This window comes from Macaca nemestrina, chromosome 16 (genome assembly GCF_043159975.1).
Source record: "Macaca nemestrina isolate mMacNem1 chromosome 16, mMacNem.hap1, whole genome shotgun sequence".
NCBI classification, from domain to species: Eukaryota; Metazoa; Chordata; class Mammalia; order Primates; family Cercopithecidae; genus Macaca; species Macaca nemestrina.
The window spans coordinates 2,890,432-2,918,135 of record NC_092140.1 but is presented as its reverse complement, the minus strand read 5'-3'; the positions used below and the strand labels follow the sequence as shown (position 1 = coordinate 2,918,135).

At 44.6% G+C, this 27,704-nt stretch overlaps 1 protein-coding gene across 21 annotated transcripts in view; it reads left to right on the top strand.

The window, feature by feature from the left end:
* The window catches only part of LOC105485288 (Rho guanine nucleotide exchange factor 7), a 181,608-nt gene that overhangs the window by 32,750 nt on the left and 121,154 nt on the right, over positions 1–27,704 (top strand). For 6 of the 21 annotated variants that reach the window (XR_011614579.1, XM_071081021.1, XM_071081020.1 and 3 more), the window contains exons 2-3: positions 3,716–3,802; positions 8,822–8,884. Coding sequence is in view for 11 of the 21 variants with exons in the window: in XM_071081021.1 (XP_070937122.1) it covers positions 3,716–3,802; positions 8,822–8,884 (150 nt within the window). In the remaining 10 variants the exon portion in view is untranslated. Of the gene's footprint in view, positions 1–3,395; positions 3,533–3,715; positions 3,803–8,821; positions 8,885–27,704 lie in introns of those variants that run through there. The other 15 variants (XM_011747565.3, XM_011747560.3, XM_011747562.3 and 12 more) reach the window with 5 other exon arrangements.

Below are 27,704 nucleotides of genomic sequence, written 5' to 3'. Positions count from 1 at the left end.
TATGTTTTTTTACATTGTTTTTTATATTTTCTGAAACACTTTCAAAGCCTTGAAAAGTTTTCACGGTCTGGCCAAATGTTTTCCCAGCAGTTATTGACAGTAGCCTGCTTGATGCTGTCCCAGGCTGTGCCAACATAATCAACAACGCTGAGTATAGTGAGTGATTTCCAGTAGTCTATCATGCTGGCTTCCTTGTTGGCATCAAGAGCCTCACAAGCTTTACAATAAAGTTCCCTCATGTAGTGTGCCTTGGAAGTTTGTATTATGCCCTGAGGGGCTGGATGAGAGATGCAGTATTGGGGCATGAAAAGAACTTCTATGTTGGGGTGAACATTTTCAAGTTCGTCATGGCAATGAACTGGGGCATTACCCAAAATTAATAAGACCCGGAAAGCAAGGTTTTTGCCCTGGAGATATCGTTCAACTTCTGGAATGAAGCAGTGGTGGAACCAATCCCAGAATATTTCAGATACCATCCTTGCTTTTCTGTTTTACCTCCAATGGACTGGCATGCAGTTCAGGTTTTTCCCTTTAAGTGCTCATGGGTTGTGGGCTCTGTACACCATCAGAGGTTTGCACTTGAAGTCGCCCTTGCCATTGGCGCACAATAGCAAGGTTGAATGCTATAAAGTCAGGGGCTTGCATGACCATTTGCATTACATAGGTTTTATAAGAATGCCAACATTCTTATAAAACAAGCCAGTCTCATCAGCATTGAAAACCTGCTCTTCAACATAACCCTTTAACCCTTTTCACGTATAACACTTAGCAGGCATTTTAAAAATTCTTCCGCAGCCTCCTTATCTGCAGAACCTGCCTTGCCTGCAAGTTTAGAATTTGATTTCATGCTGTACCGCCTTTTGAAACGTTCCAGCCAGCCTGCACTAGCTGAGAAGGGTTTAACATTTTCCTGACCTTGGGTAACATGGCTGTAAATTTCCTTGACTTTCAGTCTCACAACAATACTGCCCACTACACTTTTTTTTTATTGGTTGTCGTCTGATGAATCCACAAATTTAGCTGCTTTTCCATCCTTTCCATAGCTTCATCACGCACTATAGATGTTACTTTAGCACTTTCTGGAGCAGCCTCATGTACAGATCATCAGATCTCCACTTCCTTTTTGTGAATGTACCATATTGTTGATTTATTAACATTGAACTCATGACAACAGTACTATAACTCATGCCCAAACGGAGCTTATCTAACACACGTATTTTCTCTGTAAGACACATCACAGCCTTCTTGCACTTAGGGACATTAGACCGCATTTCAGCACTACGCTTGGGGGCCATTTGAAACAGAGAAATCACCATCGGAAGGCACAGAAATTTGAAAAACGTGACACTAAGTAGACTGAGAAGAGGACGTATGTTTACAGAATGAGAACTGAAAAAAGGCAGAGCATGGCCTTGTACCAGCTCAGCTGGAAACGTGTACATAAGGTGATACAAATTTTTACTGTTCTGCATGTGTCATATATGACTGAGAGAGTGCTTCAAGTATTGATTTTTGGGTTACACATAATTTTTAGCAAGTAGCTGAGTTCATAAATACACTCTTTGATGATTGACTATTTGTAGAGGTCACTTGTCAAAAAAGAGTGCGTTTCAAGCATAAAAATAGATTTTATGAGGATACAACTTTTTGGGTGAAGTGGAATGAATTAAAGGAGAAAGAATTAATGTCTGACTTGTTCAGAAACTTTTTAGATGGAGAAATGGGTATTATGTTTCTATTACATTTAGATTCTATTGGATTTTAATAAACGATGCAATGGTTTAATTTTAAAATGTCATCAGAATGTCAGAAATTACATCCTTTACAACTATTTAAAACTATGAAGAAAAAAATTATTACCTACATATGTGATAATTTTTAAGAATTATTTTAAAGAGAACAAAATGGATTAGGAAGCAGCTTTGCTTTTGCCATTCCACTGAAAAAATGTACAATTTCGATGGAAACATGTCAGCACTTGCTTGTAGGAATTTTTCAACTATAGAAAGAAAAAAAAGCTTCATTTCATCTCTTTTGGCATTGCTGAACACTTGGTTTTGATGTATAATTTTAAAACACCTGAGCACCATGAAATGAAACCACAGTATTCCTGAGGGTAGCCTGGTGAAATGTGATTTTCTCCTACAGTACAGGACAAAAATGCCTTTAATGTCCTCAAATGCTAGAGTTCTAGATGACGCATTAGTTTAAATGTCAACGCTTAATGTCTTCACATGTAATTTGGAACAGAAATTTTCTTTTTTTTTTTTTTGAGACGGAGTCTTGCTCTGTCACCCAGGCTGGAGTGCAGTGGCCGGATCTCAGCTCACTGCAAGCTCCGCCTCCCGGGTTTACGCCATTCTCCTGCCTCAGCCTCCCGAGTAGCTGGGACTACAGGCGCCCGCCACCGCGCCCGGCTAGTTTTTTTTTTGTATTTTTAGTAGAGACGGGGTTTCACCGTGTTAGCCAGGATGGTCTCGATCTCCTGACCTCGTGATCCGCCCGCCTCGGCCTCCCAAAGTGCTGGGATTACAGGCTTGAGCCACCGCGCCCGGCCGGAACAGAAATTTTCTTACAGTTAAAATAATCCTTGGAGTAAAAACCAAAATAAACAGCTTTTCGTATGCCTCAGGCTTCTTAAAATTTTCTAGTAATTGGTGCTGTTTCTGGTTTCCTTAGTCTCTTGCCGTGGGAAAGGTCCAAACACCTTACATGTGTTGCTGGTGGCCCTAACAATTCTACTTTGGACTAAAGCACCAGGGAGTCTGTAGGCGCCTTCCTGCGCTCCTTGACTGCGGGGGATCCACAATTTCTTCTCAGCTGACTTACTGGTTTTCATGTTAACTGTCTATTTCAGTTAATCATTCATGAAGCACGTGGGATATACTTGGGGAAAGAAAACACTGCACCTTAATCCCGACATGCATAAATTTTGTTGCTTAATTAAGTCATCGCATTAGAATTGTAACTGCGCTCTCCATGAGCCTTGGTTAGAAAGAAGGGAAGAAATCCCAGGTTCTCTCCCAACAATCAGGGGTTACTCAAGCCGCCCAAACTCTCTGGGGCCCCTCTGGGCCGGGCTGTGTCCACTTGGGAGAGGCCGAGGACCGGGCGCCAAGAGGCTGCGGTGTCTGCGCTTGGGGCCCAACGGGTGCGCTGTGTCTGCGGGGCCAGGCCAAGGACCTGGAGCAGGGAGGAGGCCGCGCGCGGGGCCGGGCCTCGTCGGTTGCGTCCGCGGGGCTGGGGCCGAGGCCGAAGACTGGACAGGAGAAGGCGGCGGTGGCCGCGTGTGGGGCCAACCAGTGGGCTCCGCCTACCGGACCGAGGCCCAGCACTGGGCCGGAGGAGGTGGCAGCTAGCCGGGTAAGCAGGATGGGCTGCGTCCGCTGGGGCGAAGACCCAGCGCCAGCCGGAAGACGTCCCGCGCAGGCCGGCGGGGGCGCGGTCTGAGTACGTCACTTCCGGCGCCGGGACTCACTTCCTGGTGCGGGAAGGGGCAGAGATTGGTGCAGCCCCGGAGGAAGAAAAAAGGGTGAGGAGAAGCGGCGGCTGAGCGGGTTGGCATCTGTGGCTGCGGGCTCGCTCCAGGCCGTCGGGGGCGGCTCGCTAGCGTCGCCCGCTGTGTTGGGAGCGCGGGCCGTGGGCGTCGCTTGGCCTTGTCCCCGGTCTCCCCACTGCCGGCCACAGCGCTCAGCGCTTGTGCTCTGTCTTGCAGGTCTACCCGGAGCCGCGGAGCGAGAGCGAGTGCCTGAGCAACATCCGCGAGTTCCTGCGTGGCTGCGGGGCTTCCCTGCGCCTGGAGGTGAGCGCGGGCGGCCACGGGCCGAGGGAGGGGCCGGGAAGACGGGGTTGGGCCCGGGGTGGGCGCTTCGCTCCGGCCGGACCTCCCGCTTCCTCCGCGCCCGGGTCCGACCCTCCCCGGCCGCTCGGGGGTCCGGGTTGTGTGGAACGGGGCGTTGTGGGTTTGGGTAACGGCCGGGAGGAGGCGGCGCGCGGGCCACCCCCAGGGCAGGGTGGAGTCTGCGTGGGAACCCCAGACATCGCCCTTGCTCCAGTGAGGAAGAGTGGTTCTGGTCGCTGGTGGTGCAGGTGACACACATTTTCAACAACCGTTTATCAGGGGTGTGAGCCCATTTCTTGGCACCTGCCTCAGCCTGAGCTCTGCTTTTAGAGATTGTCATCTAAGGGCTCGCATCTAGGTCTGGGTCAGGCCTTAGAATCCTCAGCAGGTGATCAGGCAAAGTCGTGCAGAAATAAAATGGGCCAGCCCTCCGCCTGCTTCTCTCAGCCGCACTCCTTTCTCTGCTTTTTCTATCTGAGACCAGAAATTCGGTGGTTTTTCCGTATCCTCAACACTTAATGTTTAGGTTAGAGAATTCACAGTAACCGGTATCTGAGGTTTATAAAACATGCTTTCGGGGAACATACTGGGCGGGGTCTCGATTCCCTGTTGTAAAATATTGTGTCACTTTACTAAACATTGTCTTTTCAGTCTTTCAGTGGCAATTTCTGGGAATTTAACTCTTTCATTTTATTTTACTATTGCGATTCTTCCTACACTTGGGGTAGCGCTTTAAATACAGAAATCTAGCTTTGCTTTTCTTGGGATCTGCTCAAGCGGTTGCAGTCAGTCCTGTACTTAAGTCCTGCCTTTTATTTTTATGTTGCCACTTTGTCACTCTTAACCTTAGTTTTCTTATCTGTCAACTGAGATGGGCAATATCAAGCTCCCAGATAAGAGTACAGTCAGCCCTCTGTATCCATGGTTACCCACCCGTGTATTCAGCCAGCCTTGGAAATATCGGAGGAGGGGGAAACCAATTTAAAAAAACCAATATAAAACAACACAGTATAATGATTATTTACATATCATTTATAATGTACTAGGTAGTGTACGTAACCTAGGGGTGATTTAATGTTTACGAGACTATGCCATTTTATATAAAAGACTTGAGCATCTGAGGGTTTTGGTATCCATGGGGATCCTGGAACCAATTCCCTGCTGATAAAAAGGGACAACTGTATATGAAAGCATCTTTGTAGAACCTGTTACATAGGATAACCCAATAGAGATTTCCCTTCCTGAAGGATAGTCTTTTGCTATAGGTTTCTCGGAAAACCTAGAAGTCATCAAATCTGTGAGGGCAGGTTACATGGAAAGTTTATTTAATTGAATTAGACATACAGGAATTCATAAAGTATTACTGGCGTTGTTTATGATTGTAAACACAAAGACATTTATTGTTGGTAGTATTTCATGTTGGCAAGGAAATTATTACACGTAAGTGAAAGTGCTAGGGGAGATTCCAAGAAACTTAGGGCTCTTTCAAAGGGAAAAAAGACAGTGTTTCAGTAGTCTTTCCCTGATACCCTTCGTCGTATCAGCTTTGTCATTTTGTAATCCAGCTGCCTTATTGGCTGTGATAAGGTGCCTTGCTAGTGGCAAGTTTTACTTTTTCTTGACCTTTGTGTGGGATTTTATCATATTACCCTCTTGAAACTACTGAGTTTATTTATGTTTAACATACTTTTGAAACTAAATTTGCACATTAAGATTATCTGACTTTGGTGTAAGACTTTTTAAGAAAGTTTTGTTTTAAAGTAAATTGAGGCTGGGCGCAGTGGCTCACGCTTGTAATCCCAGCACTTTGGGAGGCTGAGGTGGGTGGATCACATGAAGTTGGGAATTCGAGACCAGCCTGGCTAACATGGCAAAAACCCGTCTCTACTTAAAAAAAAAAAACAACACAAAACCCAAAACCAAAAATTAGCCGGGCATGGTGGTGCGCACCTGTAGTTCCAGTTACTCGGGAGGCTGAGACTGGAGAATCCCTTGAACCCCAGAGGTAGAGATTGCAATGAGCCGAGATTGCCACTGCACTCCAGCTGGGGCGACAAAGCGAGACTCCGTCTCAAAAAAAAAAAAAAGTAAATTGAATGTTAAAAACTTACCATTTTTAGTTTTCCAAAGGTTGCTGCTGACGTTTCGTATGGTAACTGTTGTTTTTATAATTAAGAGTTATTTTGAAGGTTTTCTGGAAGAGAGATTTCCTTAACATATCCCAAGCATCTAGAATAGTGCTTGGCACATAATAGGCTTTCAATAAATATTTGTTACTCACAGAATGAGCTTGAAGTTGTAGTTGATAGCAAGTGAGTTTCACATTAAAGTAAAAAATTAGTTTTGACTTATTTTGTCCTGTTTTTAAAGAGTGGATATCTCTTCCAGTAAATTTAAACAAGAGGCAAATGTTACCTTTTTTCAAGCTTAGTGTGAGTCACACTTGTAATTACCTAGGAGATAATAAAAATGAAAATATGAAAACAGCACATGAAAAACCTGATAAATTGTTCAGTCACTGTGTTTTGGGAAGTTTCCCTGAGAGGTCATTCTGTACGGTATGCGTCCAGCTCTGGCTACCAGCCTTGTAAGCTGATGTGAAGGGACAGGGCTGGGCCCTGAAGGACTTGGTCGTCTGCCCTGCGGGCCACAGTGTAGCAATTTCCCAGTGTGTGAGAATTGCTTAGAGAGTGAGGAGGGAAGGGCCTTGCACTTGTGAAATATGTTGTAGGATTTACACATTTCATTTTCACAAAATTCTGAGAGGTGGGAAATTGATAAGTGTTTTGAAATTACAGACACAAAACTTAAAACTGATAGCTTAAATTCTAGATTAGCTTTTGTTCTATAGTTGTAAATGTCAAGGTGCTTTTCTTCCAGGGGTTAGTTTAGACTGAACTGTGTTTCTAACAGATTGTTTTTGGTGTATATATTCTTATTTACTGTCAGTTTAAGCTCTGCTAAGATTGGTTAAAGGGAAAAAGGAAGTAAATTTGGTTAATATGTCAGCTATTTTGGTGCATACCTTCCTTAATTACCTGTAGAAAATCAGATATTACCCCCTAATTGTTCTGATTATGAAAATATTTTTATAAATTGGTTTTAAAGGAATATTGTGTGAGTTGCATTTATTGGTAAACTTTGAGAAGCACTAGGTTTTAAGTTGGAAAACTCTGAAATTTGGAAAATTAAAAAAATTTAATTAGTGTTGGAAAGCAGTGCAACTTGGGTGACTTCATTTTCTTACAACGTTTTTACTTGGCATGCTGAAATTTTTTTTTTTTTCCAGTTAGGGCAAAAATCCGTAGGCACACAATTTCTCTATTTGTATCTCAAAAACAACCAAAATAATAATTATTAATAAGAATGATGATGATGTTGTCTGGGCACAGTGGCTCATGCCTGTAATCCTAGCGCTTTGGGAGGCTGAGGCGGGTGAATCACCTTAGGTCAGGAGTTTGAGACCAGCCTGGCCAACATGGTGAAACCCCATCTCTACTAATCACACCACTGTCCTCCAGCCTGGACAACAGAGCAAAACTCCATCTCAAAAAAAAGAATGATGATGATTATGTTTGTAGAATTTCACTTGGGGATAAGTAACTTACTGAGGCAAACCAAGCAAGGGATAGGACATTTCTTTGCATTTTCTTAGGTAAATAGCTACAGAGAAATTCAGAGTGATTTCTGTTTCCAGTTTTTTGCTGCGTTACTGTGGAATTCCGATTCAAGTGTTGTGGCTGCTGTAGGGTGTGTGTGTGTGCATGTTTGTTTGTTCACTCAAAAGGTCATAATGAATTAGCTTCCAAGCTGTTCCCATCCTATACAACCTTGTCTGATTAGGCATCTGACAACTAGGGAAGCAGGTGAAATGTAACTGGCAAAAGCAGATTTTATGTTTCTAGGAGAAAGCTGTGTTTGGTTAAAGCCATCACACCTGTAACATGTTTACCAGCTTTTTATTTCAAGAGCTGAAAGTTAAGAATATAAGATTCCAGTTGTTTAAATGGTACATCATGAAGCTCACATTAATAATGTGGTTTCAGGAATATTAGCAACAAAATAATTATAATAAAGCTATGGATTTTAACTTAGTTCTGTTTGAAAGATGTCTACTGTTCTAGATAGTTATATTCATACATAATAGAAAAGGGTAATCCTGATGGATGGTTTGATATTAATGAGGCTTTTTTTGCTTAAGAATTGACTGTGGATTCACATAGAGTGTTACCATCACTACTTGAGAGGAAAACAAAACATTTCAGATGAAACTGGGTGAGCCTGTTCTCATAGTTGCCAAGAGGGAATAAAGCCAATTTGTTAAGTGTAAGCAAACCACAGCTCTTTCTTCTCACAGACCATTTCTGAAATAGTTGTTTGATATGATAAGGATGGTAACCCTAATATATTAATAATTGATCTCTCCAGCTCCTTGGCACAGCAGCTAATACTAAAATTATCTGCAGGTTTCACAGTTGCTGTTCATTTACTTGTTTTTCTGGAAAAGTGGAAAGCATCCAAAGGCCCAGGTGGTTCAGAACAGAAATCTGCTCTTTTCTCATCCTCACCCTTGGAAATTTTTGGTTGGTTTTTTGGTCTCTCAGATCAACAGAGCATGAAATGTAGACCAGCTAGTCACATAAAGCTTGCCTCATACCCAGTTTCTTTTCTTTAATTCTTATATTTTGTTTTTAAATTGACAAATGGTTGCATGTATTTATGGAGTAACAACATTATGTTATGGCATATGAATGCATTGTGGAGTGATTAGGTCAGGGAAATGAACATATCCGTTCATGTCCTCACATACTTCTTTTTTCTTTGTGGTAAGAACATTTAAAATCTCATCTTTTAGCAATTTTGAAATGTACTTTATTGTTAACTGTAGTCTCCTGCTGTACAATAGATTACTAAAATTTATTCCTCCTGTCCAACTGAAATTTGTACTCTTTGACTAACATCTCCCCTTTCCCTGTCTAGCTCCTGTTCCCTCCTTCCCAGCCTCTTCAGCATCTGGTAACCACTATTCTCTTCTCTGCTTCTGTGAGTTCAGCTTTTTTACACTTTGCATCTAGGCGAGATCGTGCAGTATTTGTCTTTTTGTGCCCTGCTTTCTCTTAGCATAATGTTCTCCAGGTTCGTTCATTGTTGTTGCAAATAACAGGGTTTCCTTTCTTTTAAAAGTCTGACTAGTGTTCTGTTGTGTATGTATCCCACATTTTCTTTATTCTCTCATCTTTCAGTGGCCACTTAGATTGATTTTGTATCTTAGCTGTTTTAAATCGTGCTGCCATGAAAATGGGAGTGCACACATCTCTTCAACATACTGATTTTAGTTTCTTTGGCTAAGTATATACCCAGTAGTGGGATTGCTGGATAATATGATAATTCTGTTTTTAGATTTTTGAGGAACCTCCATACTGTTTCCCAGAATGGCCTTGCGAATTTACATTCCCACCAACAATGTACAAGGCTTATCTTTTCTCCACATCCTTGCCAATACCTGTCACCTTTCATCTTTTTGATAATAGCCGTTCTACAGGTGTGAGATGCTCTCATGGTTTTAATGTGCATTTCTCTGATGATTAGTGATGTTGAACATTTTCTAATCTGTTGGCCATTTGTATGTCTTTTGAGAAGTGTCTGTTCGGGTCCTTTGCTCATCATTTTTAATCAGGTTATTTTTGTTTGTTACTGAGTTTTTAAATATATTTTGGATATTAGCTTCATATCAGATGTATGCTTTGCAAATACTTTCTTTCCATTCTGTGAGTTGTCTCTTAATTCTGTTGTTTCCTTTACTCTGTATAAGCTTTTCAGTTTGATGAAATCGCATTTGTCTTATTTTTGCCTTTGTTTTCTGTGCTTTTGGGGTCATATCCAGGAAGTCATTGTCCAGATTAATGTCATGGAGCTTTCCATGGTGTTTATTTCTAGTAGTTTCATTGTTTCAGGTCTTACATTTAATAAGTCTTTAGCCCATTTTGAGTTCATTTTTGTATGTGTTGTGGGACAAGGTTTCAATTTAATTTTTCTGCATGTAGATGCCCAGTTTTCCCAGCACCGTATGTTGAAACTGCCCTTTCCCGATTGGGTGTTCTTGGCACCTTTGTCAAAGATCTGTTGACTGTATTACGTGAGTTTAATTCTCAGCTCTCTATTTTGTTCTGTTGGTCTATGTGTCTGCTTTTATGCTAGTGCCATGCTGTTTTGGCTACTGTAGCTTGGTAATACACTTTGAAATCAGGTAGTGTGATGCCTCCAGCTTTGTTCTTTTTACTCAAGAGTGCTTTAGCTATTTGGGTTTTTTTTTTTTTTTTTTTTTGTGATTTCATGTGAATTTCAGGATTGTTTTTCTTTATCTGTGAAGAATACCATTGGAATTTTGGTAGACATTGCGTTGAATCTGTGGATCACCTTGGGCAATATGGATGTTTTAACAATACAGGTTGAGCATGCTGATACGGTTTAGTTGTGTCCCCACCCAAATCTCATCTTGAATTGTAATCCCCATAATGCCCACATGTCTAGGGAGAGACCTAGGGAGAGACCTCCGGGAGAGACCTAGGAGATTATGGGGATTACAATTCAAGATGAGATTTGGAGTTAGAGATCAGCCTGGGCTACATGGCAAAACCTCATCTCTACCAAAAAAGAAAAAGTCTATTGGACAGTGCTGGATCCAGTAGAATCCTAGGAGATTGGATCATGGGGGTGATTTCCCCCATGCTGTTCTCGTGATAATGAGGGAGTTCTCAGGAGATCTGATGGTTGTATAAGGGGCTCCTTCTCCTTTGTTTCTCACTCTTCTCTCCCCTGCTGCCCTGTGAAGAGGGACCTTTCGCCATGATTGTAGGTTTCCTGTGGCCTCCCCAGCCATGTGGAACTGTGAGTTATTTAAATCTCTTTTCTTTATAAATTACCCAGTCTTGGGTATGTCTTTATAAGAGTGTGAACATGGACTCATATACATGCCAAACCTGAATATCCAAAATATTCCAAAATCTGAAACTCTTTGAGCACCATCGTGACACTCAAAGGAAATGGTCGTTGGAATGTTTTGGATTTTTGGGATTTGGGATGCTCAGCTGGTAAGTATAATGAAAATATCCCCAAATCTGAAATACAAAACACTTCTGATCCCAACTTACGTCACTTCTGAGCATGTTTACATGATGCTGAGTAGCACAGAGCATACTTGTGGCATGGGTGCTGAATGGTCAGCTCGGCACATTCACAGCTAGATCAAATTGCGACTTTGATCTTCAGTTGATTTCTCCTTTTTTGACTCAGGGTTATTGCTCACTCCTGGTAGCTGCCCACGATTATCAGGTGTTTGCTTTGATGGGGATGGTATGGAGGGAGGGAATGTAGTGCCTGAGCCGAACTCCTTGACTGGTTGCTGTCCTGCATTGCCACTTGCCAGCTGTGCCATCAGGGAAGTGGGTATCACATGTGCTTGCCCTTTGTGTCGGTTGTAAGGATTACATGAATTCATGCAAAACTCTTAGAACAATGCCTTGTAAGTTGGAGGTGCCAAAGAGACGTTAGCTGTTATTATCATTTGCACTGTTCTTTCGTGTAGTTGGAGCCACATGGTATATTTTAAATCTTTACCCAGGGTTTCATATTAATTTTATAAACTTGAGTAAATAGAGCTGTGTAAGAAGAAAAAAAGTCATATAATGCTACCATCTAGAGATACCAGTGTTAAAATTAGTATTTCTTTTTTGGTCATTTTTTTAAATCCAATGCAAATATGTAAATATATTTTTAAACTATCCATGCCATCATAGTAATGTTTTATAACATGCTTTAATTTGATCCAGTGTGAGTCTTTTCCCATGTTAAATAATTATTTTACTACTGATTTTAATGGCTGCCTCTTAGTTCCTGGTAATAATCCCCATTTTTGGATACAGAAGTGGATTCTGAGTTTTCACAGTTGTGAACAGTGAACTGTGCAGTGGACGCTTCTGTACCACACCCTTAATCCTTGATTTTCTTTGTAGGACAAATGCCCTGATAGAGCACTGCAAGGCCAAACGTAGGGACTTTCAAAGGCTTTGAACACCTGCTACCGTACAGCCTCCAGAGAACTTTTGCCAGTAGCAGTACATGAGAGTACTCCTTCCTGTCCTGTGGATGTCATGTGGACAGCTGTCTTGTATTTGTTGTATATTTTCTTTCCCTTAGGAAGATGGGAAACCTGTTATGGATAAACATTTTGGCTTTTCTTTTTTTTTTTTTTTTTTGAGACGGAGTCTCGCTCTGTAGCCCAGGCTGGAGTGCAGTGGTCGGATCTCAGCTCACTGCAAGCTCCACCTCCCAGGTTTACGCCATTCTCCTGCCTCAGCCTCCCAAGTAGCTGGGACTGCAGGCACCGCCACCGCGCCCGGCTAGTTTTTCGTATTTTTTAGTAGAGACGGGGTTTCACGGGGTTAGCCAGGATGGTCTCGATCTCCTGACCTTGTGATCCGCCCGTCTCGGCCTCCCAAAGTGCTGGGATTACAGGCTTGAGCCACCGCGCCCGGCCGGCTTTTCTATCTTATATCTTGCTCAGTGCTTTACATTCTGCGGATATTGCAAACTAAAATAAATGTAAGACACTCAACATTTCCTACCTTGGACTTTTGAAAGAGGATGTGAAAGAAAAGCTGCTAGAATGGAAAATAAAAGTTGAAAACCCCAGAAATTTACAGTGTTATCAGCTGTTGCACAAGTGACCTGGCATGGGACATTCTTGGGCCACTCTGCACGCTGGCTGTAAATGCATCTTGAGACTGTCTGCAAAGGTGAGAGGGCAGGTTTTCATTTTCTCACTTTACAGTCGAGAGGCTTCAAAAGGAGTTCAGGTGGCAGAGTCCAGGATTGTAAGGAGCTGGGATAATTTAGTGAGTGAGAGGTTTGGGAAGAGAAATTACCTTACCTATTTCTAAAACACTCATTTTCCCTGTGTATTTTTAAAGGACAAATTCTTTTATTATGCTGCTTTGCCTAATGCTCTTCTAGATTTTTTTAGCCAAGATTGTGATTAGGATTTCACACACAAGAATAGTTAAAAATATTAATACTTTAAATATTAATACTTTTGAAAGAATTAAAACATGGGAACCACTTGCTGAAACTCAAAACTTGTTGATACAGGCTTAATAATTAATTGCAATAAAAGCAGAAGTAAGTCTATAGTCTGTTTGGGATGGGATGCCCAGCCAAGGGTTGTTTTTGTTTTGTTCTAGATTCAGTCAGATGAGGAGGTAAACTGTTTACTGAAACTTGGCTTTGAAGGTTTATGAAGCACCAAAGATATGTTTGAGGCATTCTTTTTAGCTGGGCACCCTTCTGTACTGTTGATGCCAAGCATAAAACGGTGGGTCACAACATGCTGTTTATTGACTAATTTATTAAATAAGCTGTTGAAGCTTATTCCTATATAGAACTGTAGTTAAGGAAGTTAAGTAAGAAAAGGATTGTTCGGGAGAAGAAATGAGTAACTATTCCCTGAACGTTTTGTAGGTAGGTTAAAGAAAGACAGTTTCCATTCAGATACTGTAATTGTGTTTTAATTTTACCTGGCAAGAAGTATCAGAGATGGCCCTCTGTCTTGTACCTTAGTGCCTGGCTGTACTGTCTTGCTGGGTGAGCACAAAGTGTTCCTGCATATCCAGGCTGCTTTTCTAGTGTGGACAACTAGACTTCCCCCTTCATTTCAGATCTTTGGAATGTCCTAATTGTCTAGATCAGCACTGCAATAGAAATGTATTGGGAACCACAGATGTGATTTTAAAATTTTTAGTGACTACTTTGAAAAAGTGAAACAGTTATTTTTCATTTTTAAATTTTTATTTATTTATTTTTGAGACAGGGTCTCACTCTGTTACCCAGGCTAGAGTATAGTGGCGTCTTCATGGCTCACTGCAGCCCGCACCTCCCAAGTACCTTAGACTATAGGCACGTGCCACCGTGCCTAGCTAATTTTTGTATTTTTTTTGTAGAGATGAGGTTTTGCCATGTTTCCCAGGATGATCTCTAACTCCTGGACTCAAGCAGTCTTCCCACCTCAGCCTCCCAGAGTGCTGGGATTATAGGCATGAGCCGCTGTGCCTGGCCTAAAGTTAATTTTAATAATGCATTGTATTTAACCCAGTGTATCCATACAATTACTTCAACCTGTAATTGATATATACCTATTATATATCATTATTTTAGGTATTTTATATCAGGTATTTTAATTTCTTCACATTAAGTCTATAAAATCTTGTTGAATTTGTTACGGCCACAGCACGTCTCGGTTTGCGTTAGCCACGTTTCAGTTGCGCAGTGCTCCGTTGTGAGTGGCTCCCGTTTTGCCTGTTGCAGTTAGATTATTTAAGAGCCTGGAGAAATACAGTGATCTTTGAAATGAAATGGGACCAAAGTTTGTTGAGAACAGATTGTGTGTCTAGGCATTTTACTTGTAAGGTTTTGTTTAAACCTCACAATGCCCTGCAGAGAAGATGGCAGTTCCCCACTTAGCAGATAAGGGGTTGAGACTTGAAGTGATTCAGAAGTCCCAGGTCCCAGCTCAGCCAGTGAAGAGATTCGGGATTTGAACTCAGATGCACCCACTCCACCGGTGTGGCTTCATACAGGCATGCTGCTGCATAGTGTGGCTAATGCAGGTGAGGTATTTAACAACATCAAGGCAATACTCTTAGGCTAACTCCTGGCAAGGCCCATGGGCGAGTTCTCAGGAGAACTTACCTGATGACAGGGCCTGCCTCATGGACGTGCGACTAGTGTTGCCACACAGGGCCCTGTGCTTGGTTTCATGCTCTGCTGTTGCCATCAGAAACTCTTAAGAATTTTTTGACGAGGAGCTTTGCATTTCCAATTTGTGCTGGACCCTGCAGTTGTGTACTTGGTCCAGCCTGCTGGGATTGTTCTTACAGGTCTGTGATCAATAACTGGAGTAAGCAGCATTTTCTGAGTGCTTATTATGGCTTAGGCCCCATTATGAAGTGTGTGTTAACCCAGTCTAAAAGTAGCTGTCTTAAGTTGGTATCATCATTTTGCTCACACAATTACGTCCCTGACCCCAAGCGAGCAGAATTGGGATAAGAATAACCCTCAGCAATCCCTGCTATCCCTAACTTTGTTTCACTTTTTAAAAGTAGTTACTAAAAATTTTAAAATCACATCTGTGGTTCCCAATATATTTCTATTGCGTAGTGCTGATCTAGACAATTAGGACATTCCAAAGATCTGAAATGAAGGGGGAAGTCTAGTTGTCTGAACTAGAAAAGCAGCCTGGATACCCAGGAACACTTCGTGCTCACGCAGCAAGAACAGTATAAGAATTGCTTAAAGTACTTCCTCCTGATAGGAAGTTAAGATAATTTGTCGTCTCTCATGCATTAAAAATTGCCTCAGCTTCCAAGGCGGCCACCATTTTTCCTGTCGGTAATAAGGACTCGTGATAATATTGGCTGTGCGTTTTGTTTTTCTAAAGGATCCTTTAGGGAAAGCCGTCCTCTCCAGCGTTGGGATGATAAAAGGATGGAAAGTCGAAGTCAGCTTGAACTTACCCATCAGAGAACACGTTGGGGTTGAGTGGAGGGAAGAGCCTCTCCGAGGAATTGGAGAGAACTTTCGACTCACATTAAGTCTAACTAGCCAGAGGATGGGCATTGGGACAGTATACTTGTAAGGTTCCTTCAAAGCCTGGCTTGTGTGAGTCAGTGATGCTGCTGCTCTCGGACGAGCTACCAGTTTAATAATAGGACTTAGCTCCAGAGTCTGTTCTCCCTTTTTGACCCTTGACACGGGACACAGATCCCTTAGTAGGTGTTCATGCCTGGCCTGTGTGGGCAGCTGGGTAAGTGTTTCCAGTGCAGCTGGTCAGTCGGTTTCACCCAAGAGTCATGTCACTCGTATCTCATCTAGTTGTTCAGCAAGTACTGGCAGCACTTAATACACGCAGTAAAGTAGCGAGGCTGTTTTGCCACCATAAAAATGCAGTTGAGTTTGCCTAACGTGAAAATATTAAGTTTCTGTGTAGTCTCTGCTAGCCACAACCAGAAGGTTGTGGAGGAACCTTCTTGGAGGAACAAGCCTTCTGGTTTGTTTATCTGCATCTATCCCCTTCCCCTTGATAAAGCAGCTGTGAATTTGGTCTTAATTGGCTGTAGTCTGTTGAACCAACTCAGTGTAGCCAGGGTAGAGGCAGAAAGAAGCGTCCTGCACAGCGGTGCAGCTGAGGGCTTCGTGTTCCTGAGTTGTTAGCACGAGAGAGGGATTCAGTGGTCAGCTCTGCAGAGTCTCTCATTTTCTAGCAAATAGAATCCAGAGTGGGTGGCCTCATATGTGTAAATTCTCATGAGACTCAAATGGAAATTAGTTGTCCCTGAGGTTCTTCATGCTTGGCTGATTGAACTAGATGGTTTGAGAGGGGTATTTTATAAAGTAGAGAGTGAGATTAGGGCTAGGGAGAACAATGGTGGTAGAGTGGCCTTAAAGACCAGCCTCCAGGAAAGCCTCTGGCAGTTGGAGTCCCCACTCCCTGCCATCTGTCACATCTGGTTCATCTTCCTTTTATAACCCCAGAATCTTGGCTTTTCTCTTTGTCCACCACCGTTAGCCCAGGCTGTCCACATGCCTCACCTGGATCACTGCAGCAGCCCCTGGCCAGTCTATCCTTGCCTTTCTCCAGACTGTTTTTTCTGAAATGCAAGGCTGATTTTGGTCATTTTCCTCCTGACTCTGATTTTACCTAATGTCTTAGAATAAAACCCATGACCCTTGGAAGAGATGGAATAATAGGAAGTGAGGCCGGGGAGTCGCAGGGAGCGAGATCAGGTGGTCCTGTGGGTCCTGTCTTTTCCTCCAAGTGATACGGAGCCTCTGGGGGTGTTTGGGCCGAGGCGGGAAGGGATGTGATATGAGTTTTAACAGGATCATTTTGGCTGCTGTTTTCAGTATAGACTGCAAGACTAAAGGGCAAAAGCACGGAAACCAAAGAGGACAGGATGGCAGCAATCCAGGTGACCTCCCACGTGATGGTGACTCGAACCACAGTCCTGTCAGCATAGGTAGCAGGAGAGACTGAATTCTAGTTTTATCAAGAAGATAGAGATGAGATGATTTGTGGATGGACCAGATGGGGTATGCGGGAGAGGAATAAAGGAGGACCAAGGGTTTGGCCTGAGCCGTTTGAAGAAGTTGCCTTTGGGATGGGAAGCCTGGCAGGGCCAGATGTGGGTACTCAGCTTCAGACATGCTCCGTTAGGATATCTGTGAGATGCCTCAGTGAAGATCAGGTCTAGACTGCAGGGATGCGGCCTGGGCTGGGAATATCAGCTTCAAACTTCTGCACAAGCAGGTTCTGATTGTGTAGAGTGATGTTCCTGTTAGTCTGTGTCGTGTGGAAGAGTGTCTTAAACACATATTTGGGCAGGTGCTGCGGGGAGGAGGATGTCCATGCCTCAGAGAGAATGAAGGAAGACCTGGTGAAGGGCTGGGGGAGGAAGTGAGGAGGTGTTAGTCCCAGAACATCTGAGGCCCACTAGACGTGCGTACTGCTGTTGCTCATTTCCTGGCCAAGCTGTAACCACCTGAGTAAACAGTAGGTTTGTTCTTGGGTCAGGTGTATCCACAGCAGTCATTCAGTGCCAGGGTACTTAGGTCCTCTTTATCATCAGAAAATCACAGAGAAGCACCGTGCGAAAATAGGTTTGTGGTCACGTAGCATAAAAGTTGGCAAAGATACGAACTCTGGGCTATTTATATGTGAGCTTAGAAGAAGCCGAGGACACGTTGTCATCAAGTTGTATTTTATATTTCTTTTATCCAGTAAGACTTGTACATAGCTTAAACGATAAATGATACTTAGAGCCTCAAAAGGAAACACAGTGCTCCTGCACTCTCCTTATCCCAGAAACACATTCTCAGCTGGTTTCTTCTTGGTCTTTGCTTCCTCCTTTCCATATTGTATCCTGGCACTGTTGTTTCTTATCAGTTTTGGTTAATAACTGTCTAAGTTGAGGGTGTAGCTCTGTTAATCTCCTCGTATCACTCCTGTCCCCCAGTTCAGGAGAATCATTCTTTGCCCTGCATGTGTGACGTGAGATCCCTTGGTGCAATGTCAGTTGTTTTAGCCAATGTATTTTCTTAGTTATAAATGACATGTGTGCATTCTGAGCAAACAGAGTGTTACAGGCACACGTAAAGGGAAACGTCCACTCCTCTCTCCCCCTCCTAAACACCCTAACCCTGCTTCCCGCAGGAGCCACTGCTGAGCGCTGAGACACACATGGACTCTTTTTCAGAAGTGGAGTTGAGGCCATACTAGGAATGCTCTTGCGCAGTTTGCCTCTTTCCGCGGAGAACGTAGTGCCTTTCCTGTGGGCACCGCTGTGCCGGGCAGCACGCCGGCGCGAGACAGCTACACGAGGCGCTTTCCAGAGGACGGGATGCCAGAGCCACCCCTTCCTCACGGGACACTTGAACAGTAAAACCGAACCTTCTCAGTGTGACGGTGTGGAGTTCTGGTAGGAGAACAGGGTGACTGTCCAGCCTCGATAATGTTCCCTCCTTGGCAGAGTGATTTCCTTCTGCTCGGTTGGCTTCTTGAGGAGTTGGGCACCGAGAGCCTGGGGAGAGGGTCCTGGCTTACCTAGGTTTTTCCTCTCTTGTCCAGGTCACAGGGAGACGGCCAGGGTAGCTGGTGGAAGGTGCTAGCCCTCGCCTGTGCCTGCTTCTCTGCCGCTCTCCCGCTTGGTGTCATCCACTCTGTCTCTCTGGTGTGCGACAGCTGTGTGAGGCCCCACTGGGCAGGGGTGTGGGTCCCCTCCAGGCCTGCCCAGCCACCCAGCAGCTGTTGCCATTTCAGGCTCAGAGTCCCCGCCTCCTGCAGATTTCTTCAAGCTCTTCATGCGGCCTTGAGGATAAACACGAGTGGAGAGTTGACACTTTTCCTTCCATGTCTTTATGTTCTCAGAATGTTCCGAGAACTTGAAACATTAACAGGAAAATACCGGGGTTTCCATATAGAGGTGGATAAAATAGGCAAAAATTGTTCAGGTTCAGTCTTGAATGGTAATGATAGAAAAGTGATATCCTTATAGATTATACAATTTTGAAGGTTATGAAAGGGTTTCAGTAAATTGTCCATTCTCACCCCCCAGAACAAAATCACAGATTCTCAAACCCTGGGTTTAATTTTTTGAAGCTTGAGAGATGATTTTTGAAGCTAAACAAAGGAAATATTAAAGATGCAAAAATGACATACTTTTGTAGTCTTGATGTGTTAACTCCAAGAAAGTGATGCTGTGCTGAGAGAATAGGTTCCTTGATGACTCATCGCCAGTGAAGTGTTTATGGAAGCCAGGAGTATTGGATGACGTGAGGAGGGTAGGTGACGTTGCTCCTACAATATGTTCTTTGGTGCCTGTGCCAGAGATGATGCAGACAGCAACTCGCTGTTCACAGTTTGAAACAGACCTTATCATTTCTCTTTAAATCAGTAGTTCTGAACTTTTGGGTGTTCAGTAATTTGGGAAGTTGGCTTAGGTAACAAATAATGACAATAGTAGTGGTTAAGTTTGGCGATGCTTACTATGGGGATGTGCCAGGCAGAGGCAAATCTGTTTAACATGTGCTCATTTATTTAATCCTTACAAAAGTCACTTGGCCTTGTTGGGAAGAGAGGAAAGTCGTATGTTAGGAGAGAATTGCAGAGGTCATTACTGCCACTGTATTAGTCTGTTCTCACATGGCTGTGAATACCTGAGACTGGGTAATTTGTAAAGAAAAGAGGTTTAATGGGCTCATGGTTCCACAGGCTGTGCAGGAAGCATGATGTTGTCGTCTGCCCTGTTTCTGGAGAGGCCTCAGGAAACGTACGATTGTGGTGGAAGGCAAAGGGGAAGCAGACTCCTTTTAACTGGCTGGAGCAGGAGCAAGAGAGTGGGGTGTGCTGCCACACATCTTGAAACAACCAAATCTCACCGGCACACACTCACCATGACGAGAACAGCACCAGGGAAAATCTGCCCCTCACGATGCAGTCACCTCCCTCCAGGCCCCACCTCCAGCTTTGGGGATTGCACTTCGACATGAGATTTGGACGGGAATGCAGAACCAAGCCATATCAGCCACAGAGGCTTCTTCCCGGTCATTGCATTGGTAACCAGTGTGGTGCTGAAGCTACGGGGACCTTGTTTGTGAGACATTATTGGAAGATTTTTTGGTGGAAATATATTTTTAGCTTTGGAGTCATTAATTTTACTCTAAAATACTATTTATGCTGTTAAATTGATGAACATTTAATGATCACCTCTGTTTGCTAGACACCGTTCTGGTTGCTGGAGGTGGCTTGGTGAGTGAGGGAGGAGGGGCCCTGCGTCTTAGGGAGTGTAATTCTAGTTGGGGAAACACTTAAGCAAAGGAATGAGTGTGTGAAGAAATAAAACGGTCATGAGCATCAACTGCAGAATATTGGGGGTGAGGCGAGAGACTGCCTGAGTGCTGACTTAGATTGGGTCGTCAGAGAAGGCCCCTCTGCGGAGGTGACGCTTTTAGGATTTGCTCTTACAGCCAACGTGATAAAAGCTAGCCACTCTTCCTCCTCCTCCTCTTCTTCTAAGCTGGCCACTCCTCCTTCTTCCTCCTCCTTCCTCCTCCTTCCTCCTTCCTCCTCTTCCTCCTTCCTCCTCTTCCTCCTCCTCCTGCCTCCTCCTTCTTCCTCCTCCTCCACCACCACCACCACCAGCACCAGAGTCTCACTGTTCTCCCTGTTGGAGTGCAGTGGTATGATCTCAGCCCACCGTAACATCTGCCTCCTGGGTTCAAGCAGTTCTCATGCCTCAACCTCTCGAGTAGCTGGGATTACAGGCATATGCCACCATGGCTGGCTAATTTTTGTGTTTTTAGTGGAGACCAGGTCTTGCCATGTTGGCCAGGCTGGTCTTGAACTCCTGGCCTTGAGTGATCCACCTGCCTCCCACCAGTGCTGGGATTACAGGCATGAGCCATCGTGCCTGGCGCAGTCAGTCAATCTTCTGAGGAAGACCAAACATGGATGTCAGAATTGCTCTTCTGTTGACCATTTTCTTCCTCGTCACTGGAATTCCTTCTTATTTTATGTCTTATGTAGGGAAGCTGGGTGAGAATTTATCATGTTACCTGTGTTATCAATGGCCTTGCACAAGGCTGCTCACTCAAGTCTTCCTGCCTTTACTGAATGCAGTGCTGAGTGGCTGTGGAAAGTGCTGTGTGTTACCCTTAGGCCAGATTCACTTTCCAGAAGGTTCTAGAAGGTTCCTTGGGAGATGATGGTGGCTGCCCCGAGGGTCTGGCTCTGCTCTGGGAGGACTTGGGAGAACCCTGCCAACTGACGGTGCCCAGGCCCCTGAAAGCACAGCCTGCTCCTGTGTGTTTGAGGTAAAAATGGGAGACCTGCTTGTTCGGTACTTGGGACAAGAAGTTTGATTTGGGAATTTAATTTATGGCAGATAACAGATAATCAGTCTTGGTCTTTTTTGTTGCAGATGTAAAAAGCAGCAGTGGTTATCTTTAATTTTTAAAAGCATTTTATCCTTTTTCTGTTGTTTGTGTTCATAAGAAAAATGCATGCATACCAAATATCCATCGTAAAATAGGGAACTAAGAATTTTGTGTGTGCTGGATTTTCTTTTTTTAAAATTATCGTTTGAAATCTGTTAAACAAGGGCTTGAACACAAATGAAAGAACTGGCTTTTACTTTAAGCTTAAGCTCACCAGTGCACTCTTAGAGTTACTTTTGTTCAGGGGTCTGTATAACCAAACGGAATTAGCCTGAGGAAGGTACCGTTTTTTCCACATTTTGTTTGTGATGAGGAGGCTAACATATTTTTAACTGTGTGGGCTGGCACTGTTGTCACCATAAAGATTTGAGGTATTTGGGTTTTGGTTGTAGCCAAGCCTAGTGTGGGAGTTGTGTGTGCAGGGGCACAGGTGTCTGAGCAGGGTGTGGCTGCTCGGTGCTGGATGAGGCTCGTTGGTGACAGTCTTTGAAAGCAAATTAAAAAAAAAATAGAGTGAAAAGCATTAAAAATAATCTCACTTTGTTTATAGAGTTACACTTTAATATTGCTCCAGGTTGCATACTTGAATGTACAAGTCCTTCCCCTTCACGCTTTGCTGTTTTACTTGAGGAAGTTGGCTCGTTGTGTATGTGTTCAATTTGCATGAGCAGTTTTTACGTGATGGAGTAAACATCAGCGTAATCTTTGAAGTTCGCTTGGTGAATGCTTTTCTAATTGGGGAAAGCTGTTAAAGTTTGATTTCAAGAGAAAAAGGAAGAGATAAGTCAATGAGCCTCTAAAAACAAAGCTCTTCTGTGGCTGCCATGGTCTGAATGTTGAAATCCTAACCCCCAAGGTGACAGTATTAGGAGATGGGGCCTGTGGAGGTGACCAGGCTCATGAATGGGGTTAGTGCTCATATAAAAGAGGCCTCAGAGAGACCTCTGCTCTCGTGCCGTGCCATGTGAGTTTGCAGTGAGTCCAGCTGTGAAGAAGCAGGCCTTCACCAAGTACCGTATCAGTCCGTGCCTTCATCTTGGACTTTCCAGTTTCAGAACTGTGAGAATATGTTTCTGTGGCTTATGAGCCGCCCAGGTTATGGTATTTTCTTAATGCAGCCTGAACAGCCCAAGGCAGTGGCAGAGAGCATCAGTACACCGTACCCTGAGAGAACATGTTCGTAACCTTGACGAGGGGCTGGTACTCTAGGTACGTAAGTAGCTGTTATAAGCCAATAAGGGAGATTAGAACAACATGAATTCAGTTCCTTAAATGGAAGCACTCACTGAGTCAGTGCTCTAGGGGCCTTTAGAGCATAGTCTCTGTGGAAATGTGGTCCTGGAAGTATATATTCTCTTAATGTCCCTAACGAAATAAATTCAGTTCTATAAAAATAAACTCTGTTCTATAAATGGAAGCACTCACTGAATCAGTGCTCTAGGGGCCTGTAGAGCATAGTCCTGTGGAAATGTGGTCCTGGAAGTATATGTTCTCTTAATATCCCTGAAGTCGTGGCATCCTCCAATTCCACATCACGTGGTGGTGTCACTCTCCAAGGCTGCAGGAAAGTTTGTGATCACCTCATCCTGTCACAGTGTCACATCCTCTCTGACTGCTTCTGACCTTCACACTTTTTGGGAACCATTTCCTCAAAGGTGCCCCAAGCCATAATAAAACTTGGTTTTAAAAAGCCTTTTTTGTCTTGCAGTAGATTTGAACTGTCATTTGCACACTTAGTGAAAGCACCCTGCAGACTGGGTCAATAGTAGAGAGAGAGGGGTCCTGGTGCTGTAAAGCAAGGCTTGGCAAAGTTTTCTGTAAAAAGCTAGATAGTAACTATCTTGTGGGGGTGGGGTGGGGCAGACCTCTGTTAAAGTTACTCTGCCATTGTTGTGTGACAGCAGCCAAAGTTGGCATGTACAAACTAGGCATAGCTGTTTTCCAGTCAGACATTATTGATTCTGCCTTTTTCTCCCGATTATAGTAGCTATGTGTGTAGACAGGTTGATCTTCTCAAATCTGAAGATTCGAAATCTGAAACGCTCCTGGTCCCAAGCATTTCAGATGAGGGATACTCAACCTGTATATAGAAATAAAAACTGCAGAAAAGTGTATGGAAAAACAACCATTCCACTTGTATCATTAATAAGTTACCTTTATTAACATGTTGCCATATTTCCTTCCAGCATTTTTTAATGCCACATGCTCACTCTCAACACACACCCTTTTTCTTTTCACAGAGTTGGTGTCAGAGTGCACACAGATCCTGCCAGTTACTTCCCCCAGAACATGGTGCGTTTCTGGGTAGAAACAGCCTAGCCATGGTTGGGGTGGAATGCGTACTGCCTGGGAGGGCTGGCCGGTCTCAGAGCCTGGCAGTCTGGAGGGGTGGTGTGCTTGGCTAACTTGTCTTGATATTTTGCCCGCTTTTAAAGGTTTCCTGTCACTTTTATCTTCACACAGTAGCAGGGTCAGATTGGGGAGTCAGAACCAAGAAAAATATCAGGAGTTTGACAAATTCCAGGCCTTTGTGTCTGTCTTGAGGATGCTCCACCTTCGTGCCTACTTTGTGGCATCAGTTGGAGATGCTCTGTAGCGTAAGCTCAGCCCCAGGATGCGGAGGGACAGGGCAGAGTGGAGTCAGGGCGCTCACTGGGGACACAGTGTATTCACTGATCAGAAGCCTGTGACATTTCATCCACGGATTGCTTTCCCAGGAGGTTGGCAATTTGGAAAGCACATTTTGGATGTGCTGTTAGGGTCAGCTTTAAGCCGGCTTGTGTTTCATGGCTGCCAAGTGAGCATGGAGACCACTGCCTCTCCCCACATTGAATGGAGATGTCTCGTGTTTGAGGATGTCATTTGCTGCCTGCAGCACCTGGTCTCGGAGTGTTGGGAGGTCAGGGGCTGGGTGGGGTGTGCCCGTGAGACAGGGTGTCTGTAGAGGGATGTGGTGCCATTCAGTTCTATCAGGCTGCCTAACTGCTTGTGGTCGTGTTTGCATTGCAGTGACTGGGTCAACTTGTGTAGTGATTACTTTGATAAAACAGTTAATTTTCAAGACAAATTTGTAATCTCGCATTGGTATTCATAATTCATAAGGTAAGTTTCCCTCCTTTGTCTGGCACCCCAGCCCTCCCCCTGTACTGTTCGGATAAGATAAATGAAGCACCTGAGGTAAACAAGGTAGAATCAGTGTTAGCTTATTTCAGTGTAAAAGATTTGTTTTGAAAAAAGGAATGATATTTGCTGCTATTTAAAATCTAGGTAATGTTTTATAGAGAATACTTGACATATTTTGGGGTTGAGGATAATTAAAATTGGTTACTATTTTGTTTCTCAGAGCTTATACTCTAAGGTCATGTACTGATTTTGACATTTAACTACACTGTTAAAATGTCCAGACGGTAGTGCCTGTGGAATCCCTCTGTTGGCACCTGTTGTGTATTGGCATCTTCATCTCTTCCGAATTCTTGGAAGACTTTATTCTCCCCCTTTGGTCCTCGACAGATTTCTGCCCAGCCAGTGGGGAAGAGGCCGTCTTGCTGTCTTGTGTCATCTCCTTGTCTGTTTCCCTTTCTTGCTCTTCCTTCACCTTTTCCGCAGTCTTGCTCTTGCATTTCATGACTTCCTGGTCATTACGAGGAGCTGGGAAATGCCATGCATTGTCTGGGCATAAGTGGCTTAGTTCACTAAGTTTTCCCATAGTGCTGTTTTGAGTTCACTGTCTTGCCTTAGTTAAAGCAGACGTCTGGACGGCCACTTTGCTCCAACTTTGTGAAAACACACCTTCTGGGTTTGCCATGCCCTGTGTCCACACACTGTGCCTCAGCTGTGCCAGCGGTCTGGTTCGTCTGTACCCTGGGGGTCATAAGCAGAAAGGAGAGGAAACACCGGGAGGTCCTTGCAGCTCCTGGGAAGCAGTTTGCCGATCACTCAGCTGGAGGTGCAAGGACTGGAGGTTGCTGACAGTCGCTGGGTTGGTTTTGTGCAGTGCATGTGCTTGTGTTGTCGGGTGAAACCTAAAGGCTCCATCCATTGCGTGTCTCGGGATCTTGATGTCTCCTCCTTAACCGTCCTCCTCTGTTGGGAGCATACAGCAGTGTGAATTTGACTCTTCCCTGTTTTAAGTTGAATTAAATTAGATTGTGGCCTCTCAGAAGGTAGAGCTGCCTTCTGGGAGTGGGACCGGCTTCTCTAAATGGAATGTTTGTGGTAAGCTGTTCATTTCTTTTCATAATAGTTCACTGAAATAGCCACTGTGGAGTTGGTGGGATAATTCAGCAGCTGGGCACTGAGTGCCACTGTGGGTCCCACACTGTCTTAGAAGCTCTAGAGACGAGGCCCACACTTGTCTGGTTCAGAACGTGCAGAGGACACGCATGTTCATGACAGAATTCCTGGTGCTGATGGAAGCCATGAAGAAGACAGAGTGAGGGAATGGGAGAGGGTGGGAGAGCAGGGCTGCCGTGTGAGACTCAAAGCCTGGGAGCACCTCTCTGGAGGCCCTTTTAGCTGAGGGTGTTGCCCTGTGAGTGTGGGGAAGGGCACCCAGGCAGAAGAGTGGCTGGGCAAAGGCTCTGAGATGGAATTGAGCTCGCCTGCTGCAGGCTGGAGCCTGCAGTTGGGTGAGTGAGTGTGTTGGGGAAGGGCTGGAGGCCCCAGGGGTGGGTCTCCCAAGCTGCTGGCTCCTTACTGGGCTTCCTCTGTTCCAGGCACTTTGAAAGGTATTGCCTTAGACATCCTCATAGCAGCTGTGGGAGGTGGGACTGCCCACTTCTCTTTGTGGATAAGGAAACTGAGGCACAGGGGTTGAGTCTTTGTGAATGTGTTAGTCCATTCTCACACTGCTATAGAGAACTGGCTGAGACTGGGTAATTTATAAAGGAAAAAGGTTTAATTTACTTACAGTGACACAGGGCTGGGGAGGTCCCAGGAAACTTACAGTTGTGGCAAAAGGGGAAGCAAACACATCCTTCTTTACATGGTGGCAGGAAGGAGAAATGCAGAACGAAGGGCAGGGAAAAGACCCTTATTAAACCATCGGATCTTGTGAGAACTCACTGTCACGAGAAGAGCATGGAGGTAACTGCCCCCATGATTCAGTTACCTCCCACTGGGCCCTCCCGTGACACGTGGGGTTTATGGAAGTACAAGTCAAGATAAGAGTTGGCTGGGGACACAGCCAAACCCTGTCAGCCACACAGGTGGTCTGTCACCAGCACCATGCTCTGCCCAGGACTCTGAGCCCCCTTCTGTAGGTTGATAGAAGTGTGGATTTTAGTCTAATGATGGCCAGAAGCTGCCGGAGGATTTTAAGCCTGATCTTTTATCTATAGAAAATACGACCATTGCTGCTATTTGGAGAGTGACTGTAGGTGAGCAAGATACTTTTCGCTGTCAGATTGCAGTGTTTGAGATGTGTAAGGCAGTTTCTATTCCCTGAGAATTGTGCGTGATGTGTCCCCTCCCCCTCGGGCATCCGGCTGCCGTTTGTGTGGTGGATCTGGTTAGATGGCCGGCCCCTGGGACTTGTGTTTTGCTTCCTTCTTAGGTCCCACTGTCTCCTTTCTCTTCACTATGTGCTGTGTCCTGTGGGGTGACCCACGCAGCCCCTGCCTGCCTGCCACCTTTCACTGCCTGAACACCCCCGGGGAAGTTTCCCATCAGGTAGGGTCACATCCAGGAGCCTAACCATGATGAGTGGGACCCCCGTGTGGGGACCTTTGTCCTGCTCTTGTCTCCCATCTGCTCTTGAGCTTTCCATTCCGGGCATGTCACATGATCTGAGATGTCCCTAGGTAGTGTTTGCTCATTGGTTTATTTATTTATATTTGAGACAGAGTTCACTCTTGTCACCCAGACTGGAGTGCAGTGGTGGATTTTGGCTCACTGCAACCTCCGCCTCCTGGGTTCAAGCGATTCTCCTGCCTCAGCCTCCTGTGTAGCTGGGACTACAGGTGCGTACCACCACGCCCCCCTAAATTTTGTATTTTTAGTAGAGATGGGGCTTCACCATGTTGGCCAGGCTGGTCTCGAACTCCTGACCTCAGGTGATCCGCCCGCCTCGGCCTTCCGAAGTGCTGGGATTATAGGCATGAGCCACCACGCCCGGCTGATTGACTTATTTTATAAATAAGTGACATGTATTCTGTGCTAGGCATGGTTCCAGTGACTTCACAGAATTAACTCATTTAAACCTGTAACAGTGCTGAGGAAGCGGGCATCACTTTAGGGGAGAAATGGAGGTATTGAGAGGCCTGGGAACTGGGCCAGGGCCACACAGCTGGTGCACTGTGGCCGGGGCTGAGGCTGGGTC